The sequence below is a fragment of the Carcharodon carcharias genome, chromosome 4, assembly GCF_017639515.1.
Source record: "Carcharodon carcharias isolate sCarCar2 chromosome 4, sCarCar2.pri, whole genome shotgun sequence".
Lineage (NCBI taxonomy): Eukaryota > Metazoa > Chordata > Chondrichthyes > Lamniformes > Lamnidae > Carcharodon > Carcharodon carcharias.
The window spans coordinates 84,565,509-84,582,295 of record NC_054470.1 but is presented as its reverse complement, the minus strand read 5'-3'; the positions used below and the strand labels follow the sequence as shown (position 1 = coordinate 84,582,295).

Genomic DNA, 16,787 nt, shown 5'->3' with positions numbered 1-16,787 from the left:
ACAATATGGTGTGCAAAACTGCATGTTGTATTCTCCAGTGTACTCTAAGGTCAATGTTGGTTTAGCATAACTTCCTTACTCTTCAACGGAAAAATGGTATAAAATCGAGTGTTTCGTTTGATATTTTTATGGCCTTGCTTATCTGTGGTGAAAATTTAGTGATTGATGTATTTGTACTCTGGGATCTCTGTTTCTCCACCCCACCTTGAATTGCACCTTCTACGTAATAAGTGACCTCACTATTCTTCCTACCAAAATGTACTACCTCACATTTCTTCTGTTTTGAACTTTCTGGCCAATTACTTGTTCATTCTGCAAGTTGATTAATGTCCTTCTGTAATTTGTTGCCTTTTACTTTAGTATTGACTATTCTTCACCCCCATATGGTGTCATCTGCAAATTTAGAAATTGTGTTTTTGATTCCAAAGTCCAAATTGTCAATGCAAATTTTGAACAGCAGTGGCCCCAGCACTGATCCTTGTGGAACTCCATTTCCCTTCTTACACCACTCTGATTAACTGTCCTTTATTCCCATGGTCTGCTTTCTGTCTTGAAGCCAGCCAGCAATCCGTTCTGCCACTTGTCCCCTGACTCCACTTTTTCTGACCATATTATTTTATTATGGGGCACCTTATTGAAGCCTTTTGAAAATCCAACTAAGGAAGAGTAGGTTCTGTTACAGACCAAAAAAGTAACGTGCGGAAGATGTGGGCATGTTTCTTAATGAATACTTTGCACTTGTCTTCACAAAAGAGGAGAATGAAAAAGACGTTGTTCATCCGGTCCATTATCTCTCACTCCTCAGTAACTACAAAGTGGAAAAGGAAATGTTAAGGGACTTAGCATCTAGTAGATAAATCTAGGATGTAAAGAGAACCTGGGGGAGAAATAGTAGCGGCTTTGATCATTATTTCCCAGACCCTCTCGGTATAGGTGTGGTGTTGGAAGAGTAAAGGATGAGCAATGTTGTGTACTTGTTTTGAAAGAGGGATAGATCAAGGGTAACAGGCCAGTCAGCCTAGCTCAGTGAAGGGACCATTATTGGAAAAATTTCTGAGGTACAGCATTAACTGAAAGGCATGAATTAATCAAGTACAGTAAGCTTAGATTTGTTAAGAGGAGGCTGTGTCCAACTAACGACTGATTTTTTTGAGGGGGTTACAGAGGGTACCATAGTTGATGTTACCTACCTTTTGGCCAGATCTCAAAGCACGGACTAGTGAGAAAAGTTAAAACCCACCGAATTGAATGAAAAGTGACAAGTTGAATCCAAAGTTTTCTCGGAAGCAGATAACAGCTGTCTCTGTGACTGCAAGGCTACTTCCATTGGGGTTCCACAGTGTTCAGTAGAATTTCCTTGTTTTACATGGCATATCTCAGTAATTTGGGTTTAAACGAAGTGGGCAAGATTAAGGGCCTATTGTGTCTGTGCCGGCTATCCTCCAGAGCAATTCTCCTAATACCGCAGCCCTGACTTTTTCCTCTGGCACTGCATTTTTTTCTTCAGACAAAGATCCAAATTTTCAGCCACAGTATTTGTAAGGCTGGTTTCTGGTCAATGGTAACACCCAAGATGTTGACGCTGGGTGAATTCAGCAATGGTAATGCCATTGAATGTAACAGTCATAATTCTCCAGATGCATCCCTGGGGCGCCTTCTGGACACCGTTAGAGGCCACTGCGTTGTCCTCTACCCCTGCTCTGGCTGCAGGAGGCCCATCAGTGTCACTGTGCCGGCTTGGGCTGGAGTGGCAGTGGTGGCCAGTGCCAATGCTGCAAAGAAGAGACTCACCCAGTGCAGGAAGAGGATGAATGATCTCATGTGTGCCGCCAGGGTAAAGCAACTATTTCATCACTAAACTCTCACACTCACAAGCCCATCACACATTTGCTGGCAACTTATTCACTGCCAGCTCAAGGGACATCACCACTCACTCTCTCACACCCTCACATCTCCATCTGGCCTCATCTCTTCTGGAGATTACCTCCTCAGCCTCTTGAGGCCACTTGCACTCCCACTTGTGCCCCAAACACACCCTGGGATGCCCCCTTCCCCTGTACAGCTCTCGTCCTGCAGCCTCTTCCCTTGCCTGAAGTCACTTCTCTCCCTTCCCCAAGTAAGCCCTAGCTCTGCAGCCATTGAAAAGCCACCTCTGTCTCATGGCTGATATGATAGGTAGAGACCTGCTTGTGAGCCCCCATAAAAGTGATTGGTGCTGCCTGCGAAGCCTGGTGTTGTTGGCTGAGAGTGCTGATCGAAGCAAGGTAGGCAAACAAACCTCAAAGCCTTGAGCAAAGTCCAGCTCAACAGGTGCATGTTGTTTATGTTCAGCTGTGAAACATGTTGGCATGCAATCACTCCGATGTGCCCACGTGATGCAGTGTGAGGGGATGATTCCGGCGAGCTGGGCTGAAAATGATGTGCAGATGTAATACAATGAAGTTCCCGACATGCCATTGACAGGCGGAGCGGACAATTGGAAACTGGTTTCAGAACATGCTGCGACAGGGGCAGAAAATTCTGGACAGGGAGACTCTAGAGGCAATAATTGCATGGTCAATTCCCCAAAATGAACGGAGCTAGGATTCATTGGTACAAAAGTTGTTTTTTTTTTAACAAATATCACTTAAAATAAGGTAGAATTGACAGATACAGCTCTTCAGAAGAACCTGTGGCTGTGGGACATCGTTTCTGCCTTCCTTGTAATTAAAACACTTAAAATATGAAAGATGTTGCTGTAGGCAGCCTCGTAGCTGTATCAAGAATACTTGACTACCTACCGTCTTCATTGAAGACATCAATACAATGAAGGAATGGGTGTAAAAGTTGGTAATTAATTTCAATATAGATAAAATGAGATGGTAGATTTTCATAGGAGGAATAAGGAAGCCACATACACCTTGCAAATAACAGTCTGAATGGGGAAGAGGAGCAAAGCAGTCTAAGGGTATAGATTCACAAAACATTAGAAGTTGCAGTAAAAACAAAGTGCTGGAAATAGTCAGCAGGCCTGGCAGCATCTGTGGTCCTCCACTAATTAAAGGACAAGGGCAGCAGGTGCATAGAACACCACCAACTACAAATTTCCCTTAAAGTTGCCATTTTAACTTGGAAATGTACGATCACCATGCTTCAGATCACCTCTGAGTTCAATTACAAGGCATTTGAAGATGAATTTGCTGACTCTGACTACTTGAATGTGGTCATTAAACTACTTGCAAAACTGCATCTAGATCCTTTGGGGCCATATTGTTTGCATTGGCTGTGGCAAATATGTAATTCCATTGCTATCTGAGTTTGTTTGGAGGCACTCCTGGCCTACTGGGGAGACAACACATCTCTCTCCCTGTCCGCCTTCTGCATCAAGCCCTCCAGTGCTGTGTCTGTACGAACTTTGGACAATGCTCCTGCTCATAATGTCTTCCTCAACCACTTCCATCATCTGCCCTGGCCAGAATGCACATCTTATAGACTCATAGAGGCCTGCAGCACAGAAAAAGGCCCTTCGGCCCATCGAGTTTGTGCCAGCCAAACACTTAACTAACTATTCTAATCCCATTTTCCAGAACTAGGCCTATAGCCTTGTATGCCATGGCATTGCAAGCGCACAACCAAATACTTCTTAAATGTTATGAGTGTATCTGCCTCTACAATCCATTCAAGCAGAGAGTTCCAGATTCCAACCACCCTCTGGGTGAAAAAATTCTTCCTCACATCCCTTCCAAATCTCCCGCCCCTTACCTTAAATCTATGTCCCCTGGATATTGATCCCTCCACTAAGGGGAAAAGTTCCTTCCTGCCTACCCTATCTGTGCCCCTCATAATTTTATACACCTCAATCATGTCCCCCCTCAATCCCCTCTGCTCCAGGGAAAATCAACCCAGTCTATCCAATCTCTCCTCATAACTAAAACTCTCCAGCCCAGGTAACATCCTGGTAAATCTCCTCTGCACTCTCTCTAGTGCAATCACATCCTTCCTAAAATGCAGATTCCAGAACTGCACGCAGTACCCTAGCTGTGGTCTAACCAGTGTTTTATACAATTCCAGCATAACCTCCCTGCTCTTATATTCTATGCCTCGCCTAATAAAGGCAAATATCCCATATGCCGTCTTAACCACCTTATCTACCTGTCCAGCTACGCTAAGGGACCAGTGGACATGCACACCAAGGTCCCTCTGATCCTCGATACTTCTCAGGTTCCTACCATTCATCGTGTATTCCCGTGCCTTGTTTGTCCCTCCCAAGTGCATCACCTCACACTTATCCGGATTAAATTCCATTTGCCACTGATCAACCCATCTGACCAGCCCGTTTATATCCTCCTCACTATTTACCACCCTGTCAATTTACATGTCATCCGCAAGCTTACTGACGAACCCTCGTACATTCAAGTCTAAATTGTTTATTTATACCACAAACAGCAAGGGACCCAACACCGATCCCTGTGGAACACCACTGGACACAGTCACAAAAACACCCTTCGACCATCACCCTCTGCTTCCTGCCACTCAGCCAATTCTGGATACAATTTGCCAAATTGCCTTGGATCCCATGGGCTCTTACCTTCGTTATCAGTTTCCCATGCTGGACCTTATCAAATGCCTTGCAGAAATCCAAGTAGACTACGTCAAATACGTTGCTCTCATCCACACACCTGGTCACCGCTTTGAAAAATTCAATCAAAATTGGTCAGACATGAGCTCCCCTTAACAAAACCATTCCAACTGTCCTTGATTAATCCCTGCCTCTGCAAGTGTAGGTTAATTCTGTCCCTCAGAATTGCTTCCAATAGTTTCCCCACCACTGAGGTTAGACTGACTGGCCTGTTGTTCCCTGGGTTATCCCTTCCTCCCTTCTTGAATACCACATTGGCTGTCCTCCAGCCCTCTAACACCTCCCCTGTGGCCAGAGAGATATTGAAAATTATTGTCAGGGCCCTTGCTATCCTCCTCCCTTGCCTTGCTCAACAGCCTGGGATACATTTCACCCAGGCCTGGAGATTTGTCGTCTTTTAAACCTGCCAGAGCACTTAGAACATCCTCCTTTTCTATGCTAATTTCTTTAATTATATCACAGTCCTTCTGCCTGATTTCCATACCTACATTGTCCCTCTCACTTGAACACCGACACAAAGTATTCATTTTGAACTCTACCTACGTCTTCTGGCTCCACACACAAATTACCACTATGGTCCTTAATGGGCCTTACTCTGTCCCTAGTTATCCTCTTACTCTTAATGTACTTGTAAAATAACTTTGGATTTTCCTTTGTTTTACCTGCCAATGTTTTTTCATGCCCCCTATTTGCTCTCCTAATTTCCTTAAGTTTCCCTCCCCTACTAATTCTGTACTCCTCTAGGCCTTCTGCTGTTTTGAGCCCTCGGTATCTGCCATAAGCCTCCCTTTTTCTTTTTATCCAATCCTGTATATCCCTCAACACCCAGGATTCCCTGGATTTGTTGGTCCCACTGGAATATGTTGGTCCTGTACTCTCCCTATTTCCTTCTTGAATGAGTCCCACTTCTCTGATGTAGATTTATCTAAAAGTAGCTGCTCCCAGTCCACTCTGGCCAAATCATATCTAATCTTATTAAAATCAGCCTTCCCCCAATTTAGAACCTTGATTTCTGGCCCATTCTTGTCCTTTTCCATAACAACCTTGTATCTAACGGTGTTATGATCATTATCTACAAAAGGCTCCCCCACTGATACCTCTACCACTTGCCTAGCTTCATTCCTTAAAATTAAGTCCAGGACCACCTCCTCTCTTGTAGGACCTTCTGCATACTGGCTTAAAAAGCTCTCCTGGATGCATTTAAAGAATTCTGCTCTCTCCACACCTAACACACTATGACTAACCTAGTTAATGTTGGGGAAGTTGAAATCCCCCACTATTACTACCCTATTATTTTTACACTTCTCTGAAAGTTGCCTACATATCTGCTCTTCTATTTCTCTTTGACTGTTTGGGGGCCTATGGTACACTCCCAGCAATGTGATTGCTCCTTTTGTGTTTTTCAGTTCTACCCATATGGCTCCATTTGAGGAGCCTTCTAAGATGTCATCCGTCCTTACTGCTGTAATTTTTCCTTGATCAATATTGCAATACCCGCTCCTCTTTTACCTCCTTCACTGTCTTGTCCGAAGACCCCATATCCTGGAATATTGAGCTGCCAATCCTGCCCCTCTTTGAACCATGTCTCTGTGACAGCAATGGCATCATACTTCCATGTTTTAATTTGTGCCCACAACTCATCTGCCTTATCCATCAGACTCTTTGCATTAAAATAAATACCATTCAACTGTACCAAACTCCCTTGTGCCTTAAGTGGCCTATAATTTCTATGCCTTCCCGTCTCTCTTCTAGTTTTGGCTGTGCATCTCCTCCTCTCAGGATCCCATCCCCCTGCCAAGTTAGTTTAAAACCCCCCCAACAGCACTAGCAAACTTCCCCGCAAGGATGTTTGTCCCATTCCGGTTCAGGTGCAACCTGTCCGCCTTGTACAGGTCCTACCGTCCTCAGAAACGGTCCCAATGTCCCAGAACTCTAAAGCCCTCCCTCCTTCACCATCTTTTCAGCCAAGCATTCATCTGGACTAACCTCCTATTTCTATACTCACTAGCACGTGGCACCGGAAGTAATCCAGAGATTATTACCTTTTAAGGTCCTATTTTTTAATCTGCTTCCTAGCTCCCTAAATTCTGCTTGCAGGACCTTATCCCTCTTTCTACCTGTGTAGTTGGTACCAATATGTACCACGATCTGTCTGTTTGCCCTCCCCCTTTAGAATGCCCTGCATCCGTTCAGTGACATCCTTGACCTTGGCACCAGGGAGGCAACATACCATCCTGGGGCCATGGCTACTGCTGCAGAAATGCCTGTGTGTTCCCCTCACTATCGCGTCTCCGACCACTATTGCTCTTCCCCTCTTTTTCCTCCCCACTGTGCAGCTGAGCCATTCATACTGAGCTGCAGTCCCCGGAGGAACTGTCACTCTCACCGTTTTCCAGCACAGAAGAATGGTTCTCGAGTGAGATGCATCCTGGGGATTTCCTGACTATCTGCCTGACACCTTTCTTCTGACTGATGGTCACCCATTCCCTCTCTGTCTGCACTTCCATAAGCTGTGGGGTGACCACATCTAAAAACATGCTAGCCACAAAACTCTCAGCATCGCAGATGCACCTCAGTACTCCCAGCTGCCACTGAAGCTCCGAAACCTGGAGCTCAAGTAGTGGCAGCTGGTGGCACTTCCTGCACATGTGGTCGGTCAGATTGAAAGGAGCTTCTAGGACTTTGCACATGTTGCAGGAGGTACACAACACGGGACTGAGCTGCCCTGCCATGTCTCTAGTTGAAAAAAAAACCTTTAAGTTAAAAACAGTTAGAAAAAGTTAAATTATTTATGTTCTTTAAATAAAAACTGTAACTCTTACCTTTTGTTAGCTTCATCTATTTTAAACTGGAGAAAAACACTTCGTACTCACCAATCAGCTCTCACCTTTGTGCTGATGTCACTTTTTGAAGCTTCCCTGCACTTGTGCTGGTTCTGATCTCTCCGCTGCTCTCTTGCGCTGTCTTGTGATGTCACTCTTGATATTTTCAACAAGAACTGACTGCAGGACACTCTTCCCAGACTACTTCACCGTGTTGCTGATTGCAGGACACTCTTCCCAGACTGCTACACTGTGATGCTGACTGCCGGACACTCTTCCCAGACTGCTTTACTGCGATGTTGATTGCAGGACACTCTTCTCAGACTGCTTCACTGCGATGCTGACTGCTGGACACTCTTCCCAGACTGCTTCACTGTGATGCTGACTGCAGGACACTCTTTTCCTTCTTTAAGAGGTGAAGGCTGGCTTCAGTTAGGCTAACTTTAAGTGGTGATAGCCTTGCACAAACCTTTACCCCCTGCTGAGGTGTGCAGCCATTCAAATGCACTTTTAGCACTGGACTGCATGTAGCTATCATACAAGCAAGAAGCTATGCCTACATCGAAGAAACAGGCTCAGGCTAATCACACATAACAATCCTTGTGCACATTTTCAGGGGCTATCCTTTTTGCCTCCAAGATCTTTATTTAGTAAGCTGTGGATAGGCATAAAATATGTACATATTAAATTCCCAAATTAAAGTCATACATTTGGTATTTATACAATACTTCAATTTCATATTTATAATTAAGAAAATCAAATCTTATCATTAGGAAAGCAGAGACATAGGATTAGTTAGAACTTAGGAGTTTTACTGTAGTGCAGGCTGAAAGGTTGGAAGGTACAAAACTGAACCACTGCAGCGTCATCGCAAAAATGTGGGCATAATTATAGCATGGCAAGTTTATATTGGTGGTATGCATCATAATTTTGTGTTTAAGTGATTTGAATTGTGTCCTTAATGTTTTGAATTTTGATTCAGCATTTGGTGTTTTTTGATGTTGACCTTTTTACGTTCGATTTTCTGCTCCTGTAATCATTGATAACCTTGTTTGATGGATGTGCCAAAAAGGCTGAGAAAGTAATTTAATTAGATCTACCAAAAAGAGGGAAGTCTTGTGGCACAGTGGGCAGTGTCCCTGCCTCTGAGCCAAAAGCTCTGGGTTCAAGTCCCACTCCAGGACTTATGGCCAGGGAAGATGTATTCATAATGTGGTCAAACAGGTTGAGTATCAATCTGCAAATCCTTCCAACACACACCAATGGCAAACAGGGCAGAAGAGGTTCCTGATCAGCCACGTGATGGAATGGATCTTGGAGCTTCTGCCATCACTATCCACAGCTCCAGAGTACAACATGCTTGTAAAGGTTTTACATGCATGTTGGCACAGCAACTTGGATTCCCTGTTTGGACTGTAACATACCACCACCAGAAAGAGAATGCCTAATTGGGCCCAATAACATTTTCCAGTTCCTGACTTGTTTTATTTGGTGGGAATGACTAAGTGAGAAGGAGAAAACTTTTTAAAGTATGGTTGTTGTATCTTGTTGTCTCCTTGTAGCTCAGTTCAATGGAATTGAGAAAAGACAATCCTCTCCCTTATGTGACAGACGCAGGCAACTGAGGCCCTCAGGGCTAATCAAACATGGCGGTCTGGAGTTCTGTGGGATTATAGGAGAGAGAGTAGACCCAAACACACCACTGGAGAAACAAGTGTAAGTCAATGTTTTGTACTTCTGTGTTCTAAGCAGCACAGTGTCCCTTTTAACCTTTCTATCAGAGAGAAATAATCAATGCACTAAATATACACTGCCTATATCTGCAAAGTGGAAAAATGACTGTTACTGTAGTACAGTAACCTGTACCTGTAAAATAACCTGTACCTGTAGAAATACAGATAACCTTGAGTCAATTTTGACTCCATTTATGCCACTGGTGTTTTATCTGTATTTATGATTTCAAAATTACTAGGTAGCATACTGTGCCATGAATGACTGACTGTTTTCAGGTTCAGTAACCATATAGGTTGAGGTTTATGTTTCTTTTTATGTCAATGTCTAACCTTTGTCCTGAAACCATTATGGATGAACACTGAGTGAAATTTGGGTTCTGCAATTTTTGTAAGAGCTAACAGAAACTACTGCTAATTCACTTTCAGCATCTTTTAGCCAGAGATTGAGTGGGGATGGGTTGTAAAGTAAAATAACTGTTAAATTCACAAAAGGAAAATAAAATTAAGATCTCACTACATGAAGAAATTTGTGTTTCAAATTTAATATCTTGTTCCTCCTGATTTGCTCTCATTTGCCTCTCTGGAGGTGAACAAAACGTGTTGAGTATAATGACTTGGGTAATAACAGCGCATCAGTACATTGTCAAAATGGTCATTCTTATTAGATCCAATGTTGGCAGGTTATTCAACGATAAGTAGCATCACAATTACACCATGTGGTCCTCACAAGAGCACTTTGCAGTCGGAGTAACTGGTTAGTAATCAGGAGCAATAGTGGTGGAATATTTTTAAGTAGAGATATGGAGGCATAATATGTAACATACACAAATCAAGTCTGACCTGCCTCAGCCCCTGACCTGCCAGAAACAGAGTTCTCTCCCCACAGATACTGTCAGACCTGCTGAGCTTTTCCAGCATTTTCTGTCTTTGTTTCAAAATTCCAGCATCTGCAGTATTTTGCTTTCATCTATAATGTTCTGTTCTGGGCAATTGACAATATGCGAGTGCAGGAAGGCTAGGAAGAGCCTGCCTGAATCAGACAGTTTGTTTTAAAATGCAATGGCAATGTTACCTGTTGCCACACTGTCTATCGCTGCCTTGATCTATCTGCGGTGAATCTGTTTTGGACATAATAAGAAAGAGCGCATGGGTTTCGTTGCGGGCAGATGTTAAAACCGCCAAAAATGTTAGCGCATTGGGAAGCATGTTCTAATTTGACGATGGCTGCACGTGCATAAACCTTACAGGAGAATCTTAACATTATTCAATTATAGTGATAGTAACACGGCTTTGCAATTTAACTGTGGGCCCATGGGTTTCCTGGACTTCCTGGAACTCAACAGTAAAAGATAGTTGAGAATACAGTGTCAATTGAGGGAGCTGGCGACAGAGAGAAAAATAGGCCTGTGAGTAGTGTTACCTCAGCTGTTTTCTTGCCTGCTTGCGTGAAAAGCTTTGTTTAACATACAGGCACTGAGAGGTTATTTTATACACTTTGGAGGTTACTTTTACAATTTTGGTGTCTTTTTTTTATTCATTCATCAAATGTGGGCGTTGCTGGCTAAACAAGCATTCATATACAGAGCCTTTAGTTTTGCCGTTTTATTATTTATGTAGTGTCTAACTTTATCTGCCTGATTTAATTTTAGATTTATACTCTGACCCTTGCTGTCACAGCCTGTTTATCATTTCCCATATTAGTACCTTTCTCCCTTGCCTTGTCTCTACTCTTCGGTTTACCACATCTTCCTAAATTTGATTCCCAACTAATGTTCCCACTACTTAGTTTGAAATCTTCTCTCCTTCCCCAGTTATACAGCTCATGAGAACACCAGCCCCCAACACCATTCAGGTATAGACTGTCCCAACCATATTGCCCCCATTTTTCCCAGCACTGGTGCCAGTGCCCCACGAACTGGAACCCACTTCTCCCAAACCAGATTTTGAGCCACGCCTTCATTTCTCTAATCTTATTTGCTCTATGCCATTTGGCACGTGGCTCAGGTAATAATCCAGAGATTATTATTTTTGAGGTTCTGCTTCTTAATTTGGTGTCTAGCTCCTTATACTGACTATGCAAAATCTCCTTCCTCATCTTGCCTGTGTCATTGGTACATACTCTGAGCATGACAACTGGATCCTCCTCCTCCCACTGTAAGTTCCTCTCCGGCCCAGAGCAAATGTCCTGCACCCTTGCATCGGCTTGCAACCATCTGGACACTCGCTCCTTATTGCAGAGAACAGTGTTAATCTCCCTCACAATACAGCCCCTACTACCGCTCCATTCCTTTTTGCTCCCCACACTTGAATAGCTTCCTGTACCATGCTGTCTTGGTCAATAAGCTCATCCACCCTGCAGCCCCCAACTCTCATTGAAACAAGCCGAAAGAACTTCAGATCTCTATGACAGTTGCAGAGGCTGACACTCCTGCACACCTGCCCCCTGGGTCCTCTTATCTACCTCAGCTGCAGTAACACCCTTCTGTCCCTGACCACCTTCCAAGTCAGAAGACCCTCTCCTAAGTGGTGTGACTGCCTCCTGGTGCGAAGTGTTCAGGTAACTTTCCTCTTCCTTGATATGTCACAATGTCTGTCGCTCGGCCTCCAGTTAGTTGATTTTGAGCCAAAGCTTCTCAAGCCACAGACACTTAATGCAGGCGTGTTTTCCCTGGATCACAATAGTATCCAAGGGCTCCCACGTGCTGCAGCTATGACATATCACCTGTCCTGCCATCCTTACGTGTTTTAATTAATTAATTATTTTATTCAATTATTTACTTTAATGTATTTTACTAATCTTACCATAATTTCCTGTACTATTTTAAACTTTAGGATTAGAATAGACCTTAGCCACTCATCAGAGACTTACCAGATTCTCACCAAACAGCTAGCTTCTTCCCCTATAGTAGAGCAAGAACCAATTCCTACAGGGTGAAAAGGTTTGAAAAAGCAATGAAGCACCTCACTTCCCTCCTCACCAAACTCCATCAACTCATCAAACACCCAGCATTCCATTGAGGTTGCACTCCAGTGCTAGGTCGCACTGAGAGTCTTGTATTTATATGCTGTATATTTATGTACTCATACAGGGAACACAAAGATAGCATGCAGGTAAAGCAATTAATTAGGAAGGCAGATGGCCTTTATTTTAAGGGGTTTGGAATATTAGAATAAGGAACTCTTGCTACAATTGGACAGGGCTTTGGTGAGACCAAACCTGGAATGGTGTATGTAGGAAGGGAGGATATATTTTACAGGTTTGCGTTAGGAGATCTTATTGCAGTGGATAACGTCCCTAGCTCTGAGCCAGAAGCTCTAGGTTCAATGCCCACCCTAGGACTTGATGGCCAGGGAAGATGCAGTCATAACACAGCCAAACAGGTTGAGCGTCAACCTGCAAATCCTTCCGTCACACACCAATGGCAGGCAGTAAGAGCTGGAGAGATTCCTGGTGAGCCGTGTGATGGAAAGAAACTTGAAGCCGCTACCATCACTATCCATAGCTCCAGACTACAACGTGCACGTAAAAGTGCATGTTGCCACAGCAACTTGGATTCCCTGAGTGAACTGTAACACAATACCACCATATTTGCATTGCAGTGCAGCAGAGGTTCACTAGCTTGGTCCCTGGGATGATGAGAGGTTGAGTAAATTTGGTCTATATTGTCTGGCATTTAGAGGAGTGAGAGGTGATCTCATGCAAATATTCAGGATTACAAAGAGGCTTGATGGGCTAGTTGCTGAAATGCTGTTTCCCCTGACTAGAGAATCTAGAACATGGGAGACAGTTTCAGGATAAGGGGCTGATTGGACTGAGATGAGAAATTTTGTCACTCAATATTGTGAATCTTTGGAATTCTCTACCCTGGAGGTCTCCAGATGTTCCATTATTCAATATATATTAAGGCTGAGTTAGACAGGTTTTTGGTCTCTGAGGGAGTCAAGGAATTTGGGGAAAGAGTGAGAAAGTGGAGTTGAAGCCCAAGATCAACCATGATTATATTGAGTGGTGGCATAATAGTATTGTCACTGGGCTAGTGTTCTAGGGTTAGAATCCCGGGGACCTGGATTCTAATCCCGTCGTGGTTGATGTTGCAATTTGAATTCAATAAAAATGTGGAATTAAAAGTCTGATGATGACGACGAAACCATTGTCAATTGTCAGAAAAACCCATCTGGTTCACAAATATCCTTTAGAGAAGGAAATCTGCTGTCCTTACCTGGTCTGGCCTAGATGTGACTCCAGTCCCACAGCAATATGCTTGACTCTTAAGTGCCCTCTGAACAAGGGCATTAAGGGATGGGCAATACATGCTGGCCTCGCCAGCGGCATCCACATCCCATGAACGAATAAAAATAAAAGAATGGTGGAACAGGCTCAACTGGCTGTATGGTCTTCTCTTACTCTTCTATCTTTTGCTGTTATGACTTGGCACTAGCTGTTTAGAGGTGAGGAGTATCCACATAAAATTGGCTGAGGAATGCAGCCAATAAAGCCCAGGAGCAATACAAGGAAACCCACATGGACAACCAGATGTGTCCTTCAGCAAGCCATTGACATGTTGAAACTGTGCTTCAGATGCCTGAACAGATCTGGAACTGCCATTCAGTACACACCAGCCAGGGTCTCCGGAATGTTTCTAGTGCACCGTGCTCTGCACAACATGCACAGCAGCAAGGTTTGGACTGACAGGGGAACAAGGTGCAGAGCACAGAGTCCCTTCAGATAGTTCTGAGGGGGTGGAGGCAGTATGTAATGTGACAAGTGCAACAGCAGCAGCTTTGTTGCTGCTTTGGATGCCTTCATAATTGAGAGGTTCATTTAGGCCTCAACAGTCCATTCACCTGACAAGCACATACAAAAGTCACTTTCCCTTGCCTGGCCTGATGCTACCAACACAAAGCAGTCCTGCAAACAGCCAAGCATCTGTTTTGCAGACCACCATTGTTTGACACCAAATCATGTCTCACCATTCATCACAAGTGTAAAGGCTATTTGCCAGGCAGCAACCAAAAATGGGCAAAGTGGGGAAGCGGTGAAAAGTAATAATATTTACGTGGATCAAAAATAAAACAGAAATTTATCAATCTAACACTTGTGCAAATTCTTGTGCAACTACAAATCTTCTACTCCCTAGTTTTCTTTGTGATGCATGGAGGTTTAACGGGTATTTGAAGAAATTTCTTTTTTCACCTAAAGGGTGGTGAGGAACTGGAACTCACTGCCTTGAAGGTGGTAGAGGCAGTGCTTGGATATACACTGGAAGTGCCATCACCTACAAGGTTACGGACTAGAAATGCAAAGTGGGATTAGGCTGGATAGCTACTAGTCAGCCAGTGTGGACACAGTGGGCTGAATGGCTTCCTTCTGTGCTTTAAATTTCTATGATTTCATAATTTTATGGGTGGGATTTTCCCTGAGCTGCACAAAGTGTAGTAGCGGGCATAAGAGTGGGCGTTTTTCCTGATGGACACAATGGGGGGTTTTCATGCCATATCGCCCACTTCCTGCCTCATTAATTATGTAGGCACACGAAACACTATCGCTGGCGGGCAGCCTCTGAATCACCTGCCACGCCATGACGTCACATCTTCTTCACTCTTGGTACCATGTTTAAACTGCTGCTTAACTCAGGACATGGCCCTGAAAGCCAAGAAGATGGCAGCACCAAAATTCAGTGATGTCTCACTGGAATGCATTTTGGATGCTGTGGAGATACGTTGCGATGTCCTCTACCCCTGCTTTTGCTGAATGAGGTCCACCAATCTCACCACAAAGGCTTGGTCAGTGTCAATGCTGCACAAAAGTGGTCAGCTACCCAGCATAGAAAGAGGATGAACGATCTCATCCGTCCCGCCAAGTTAAGTCAGCCATCACTCTGCACTCATCACAAGCCCATCAGACTTTCAAAGGGATCTTGCTCACTGCTAGCTCAATGGCTATCACCACTCTCTCTCACACACGCATCTTCATTTCCTCTACAGATCGTGTCCTCATCCCGTCCATGGCACCACTCACCACCCACACATGCCAGGCATCCTTCTCATCTGTTCTGGCATGTGTGTTGCTCACACTTTCTCCATCTGTGTTTATGCAGGAGAAGATCATGCACAATCACAGGGAGAGGCCCCGGACCGGGAGTTGAGTGCTGGAACTCGAGGTCCGAATGGAGTTCAAGCAAAGAGCGATTGAGCTGGACGGAGAGGATGTGGACCGTGCTTGTGGCAATGGTGAGGTTGGCGGCAAACACCCACATGAGGATCCTGCTCCAGATCATCCATCAGGCCACACTATTGTGAGGGCAATCTTCTGTTTTTCACTTGGCTGCCATGCACTAATTATCTCTCCTTTCTTTCATAGGCACCTCTTGTCAAGCGCCTGATGTCTCAGCCAGCCAGATCCTCAGCTCCAGGCCCAAGGACACCTCGGATGAGGAAACCGAAGGCAGTAGCCTTGTAGACCCATCACAGTGCTCACCCACACTCTCCACCAGGGTCACGATCTGATGAGCACAGGACAAAAATCTGATCCACAGCAGGCAAAGGCAGGGACAGCTGAGGTCGCTGGCACGAGAAGGACTGCTGGAGGCCACGACTCAGCTGAGTTCGAGGCTGATGACAAGCACCTGGACTCGGTCCTCAATTAGTTGGTGGAGCTGTGAGGACAAACACGGGAATATCAGGAAGGGATGTCAGCTGCATTCCTCAGACTGCAATGGATAATGGAGGAGTCCGTCCACCTTCAGTCTGAGGTGATGGTGCCATCGTGCCAATGCACCGAAGTCAACACTGGTAAGATGGCAGCCACCATGGAGACCTTAGTCCAGGACATCAGTCCTGAACTTCATTGGTGTAGGCATTGGTGGCATCCATCAGTGTCAACATGGGAGGAGTGTGATCTCACTCCAGCTGCCCCTTCCCTTCAAGGAATCAGCCAGGTGTCCTCAGGCACCCATAGGGAGGACAACCAGCAGTTGGACACCTCTGGACCATCCACTCAGGTGACTGCAAGAGTGTCTGGCTGATCCCAATACCAGTGCCCCCCTCCTGTGCCCCCATCACCTCCAAGCTCAGGAAGATGCACTGCCCCACAGCAGGAAACCCAAAGGAGACCGGGACCCTCCAAGTCTCAACCCTCCAGAGGACGCCCGCTGAAGTAATCACAGGCAACGGGGCATAGCAGGCAGCAGGCTGCCTCCATGTCCAGTGTGGATGTCAGGGATGCACCCAGACATAGCAGTAGGGTTAGGGAATCAAGAAAATAATAGGAGCACAACAGTGGCAGGGGTGTTCACATGTATGTAATTTTCACAACTGTAAATAGAATTGCACCAATTCCACATCTCTTGTGTATGCTTCCTTGTTATGATGAACTGTGTTGCAGTCACTCGGGTGACAGACCCTGGTCCCTCCCCCCCCCACTCTTGTCGCACATGTCGCTCATGGGCCTCTTGTCAAAGTAGTATGCTTCAATACCACCACAGTGTGTCCCCTTTTGGCACATCATTTTTAACATCAGTTTAACATCGACCTTAACGGTAATCATGCTTGTGGAACAAACCTCATTCACATGCTTGCAGGGTCATGTCGTGTTTGTTCCTAGCTGTGTAACAT

At 44.8% G+C, this 16,787-nt stretch overlaps 1 protein-coding gene across 1 annotated transcript in view; it reads left to right on the top strand.

Annotated features, from left to right (window-relative positions):
* The window catches only part of LOC121276856 (SH2 domain-containing adapter protein B-like), a 414,259-nt gene that overhangs the window by 137,148 nt on the left and 260,324 nt on the right, over nucleotides 1-16,787 (top strand). The window contains exon 4 of the mRNA XM_041185426.1: nucleotides 9,003-9,156. Coding sequence (XP_041041360.1) covers nucleotides 9,003-9,156 — 154 coding nt within the window. The remainder of the gene's footprint in view (nucleotides 1-9,002; nucleotides 9,157-16,787) is intronic.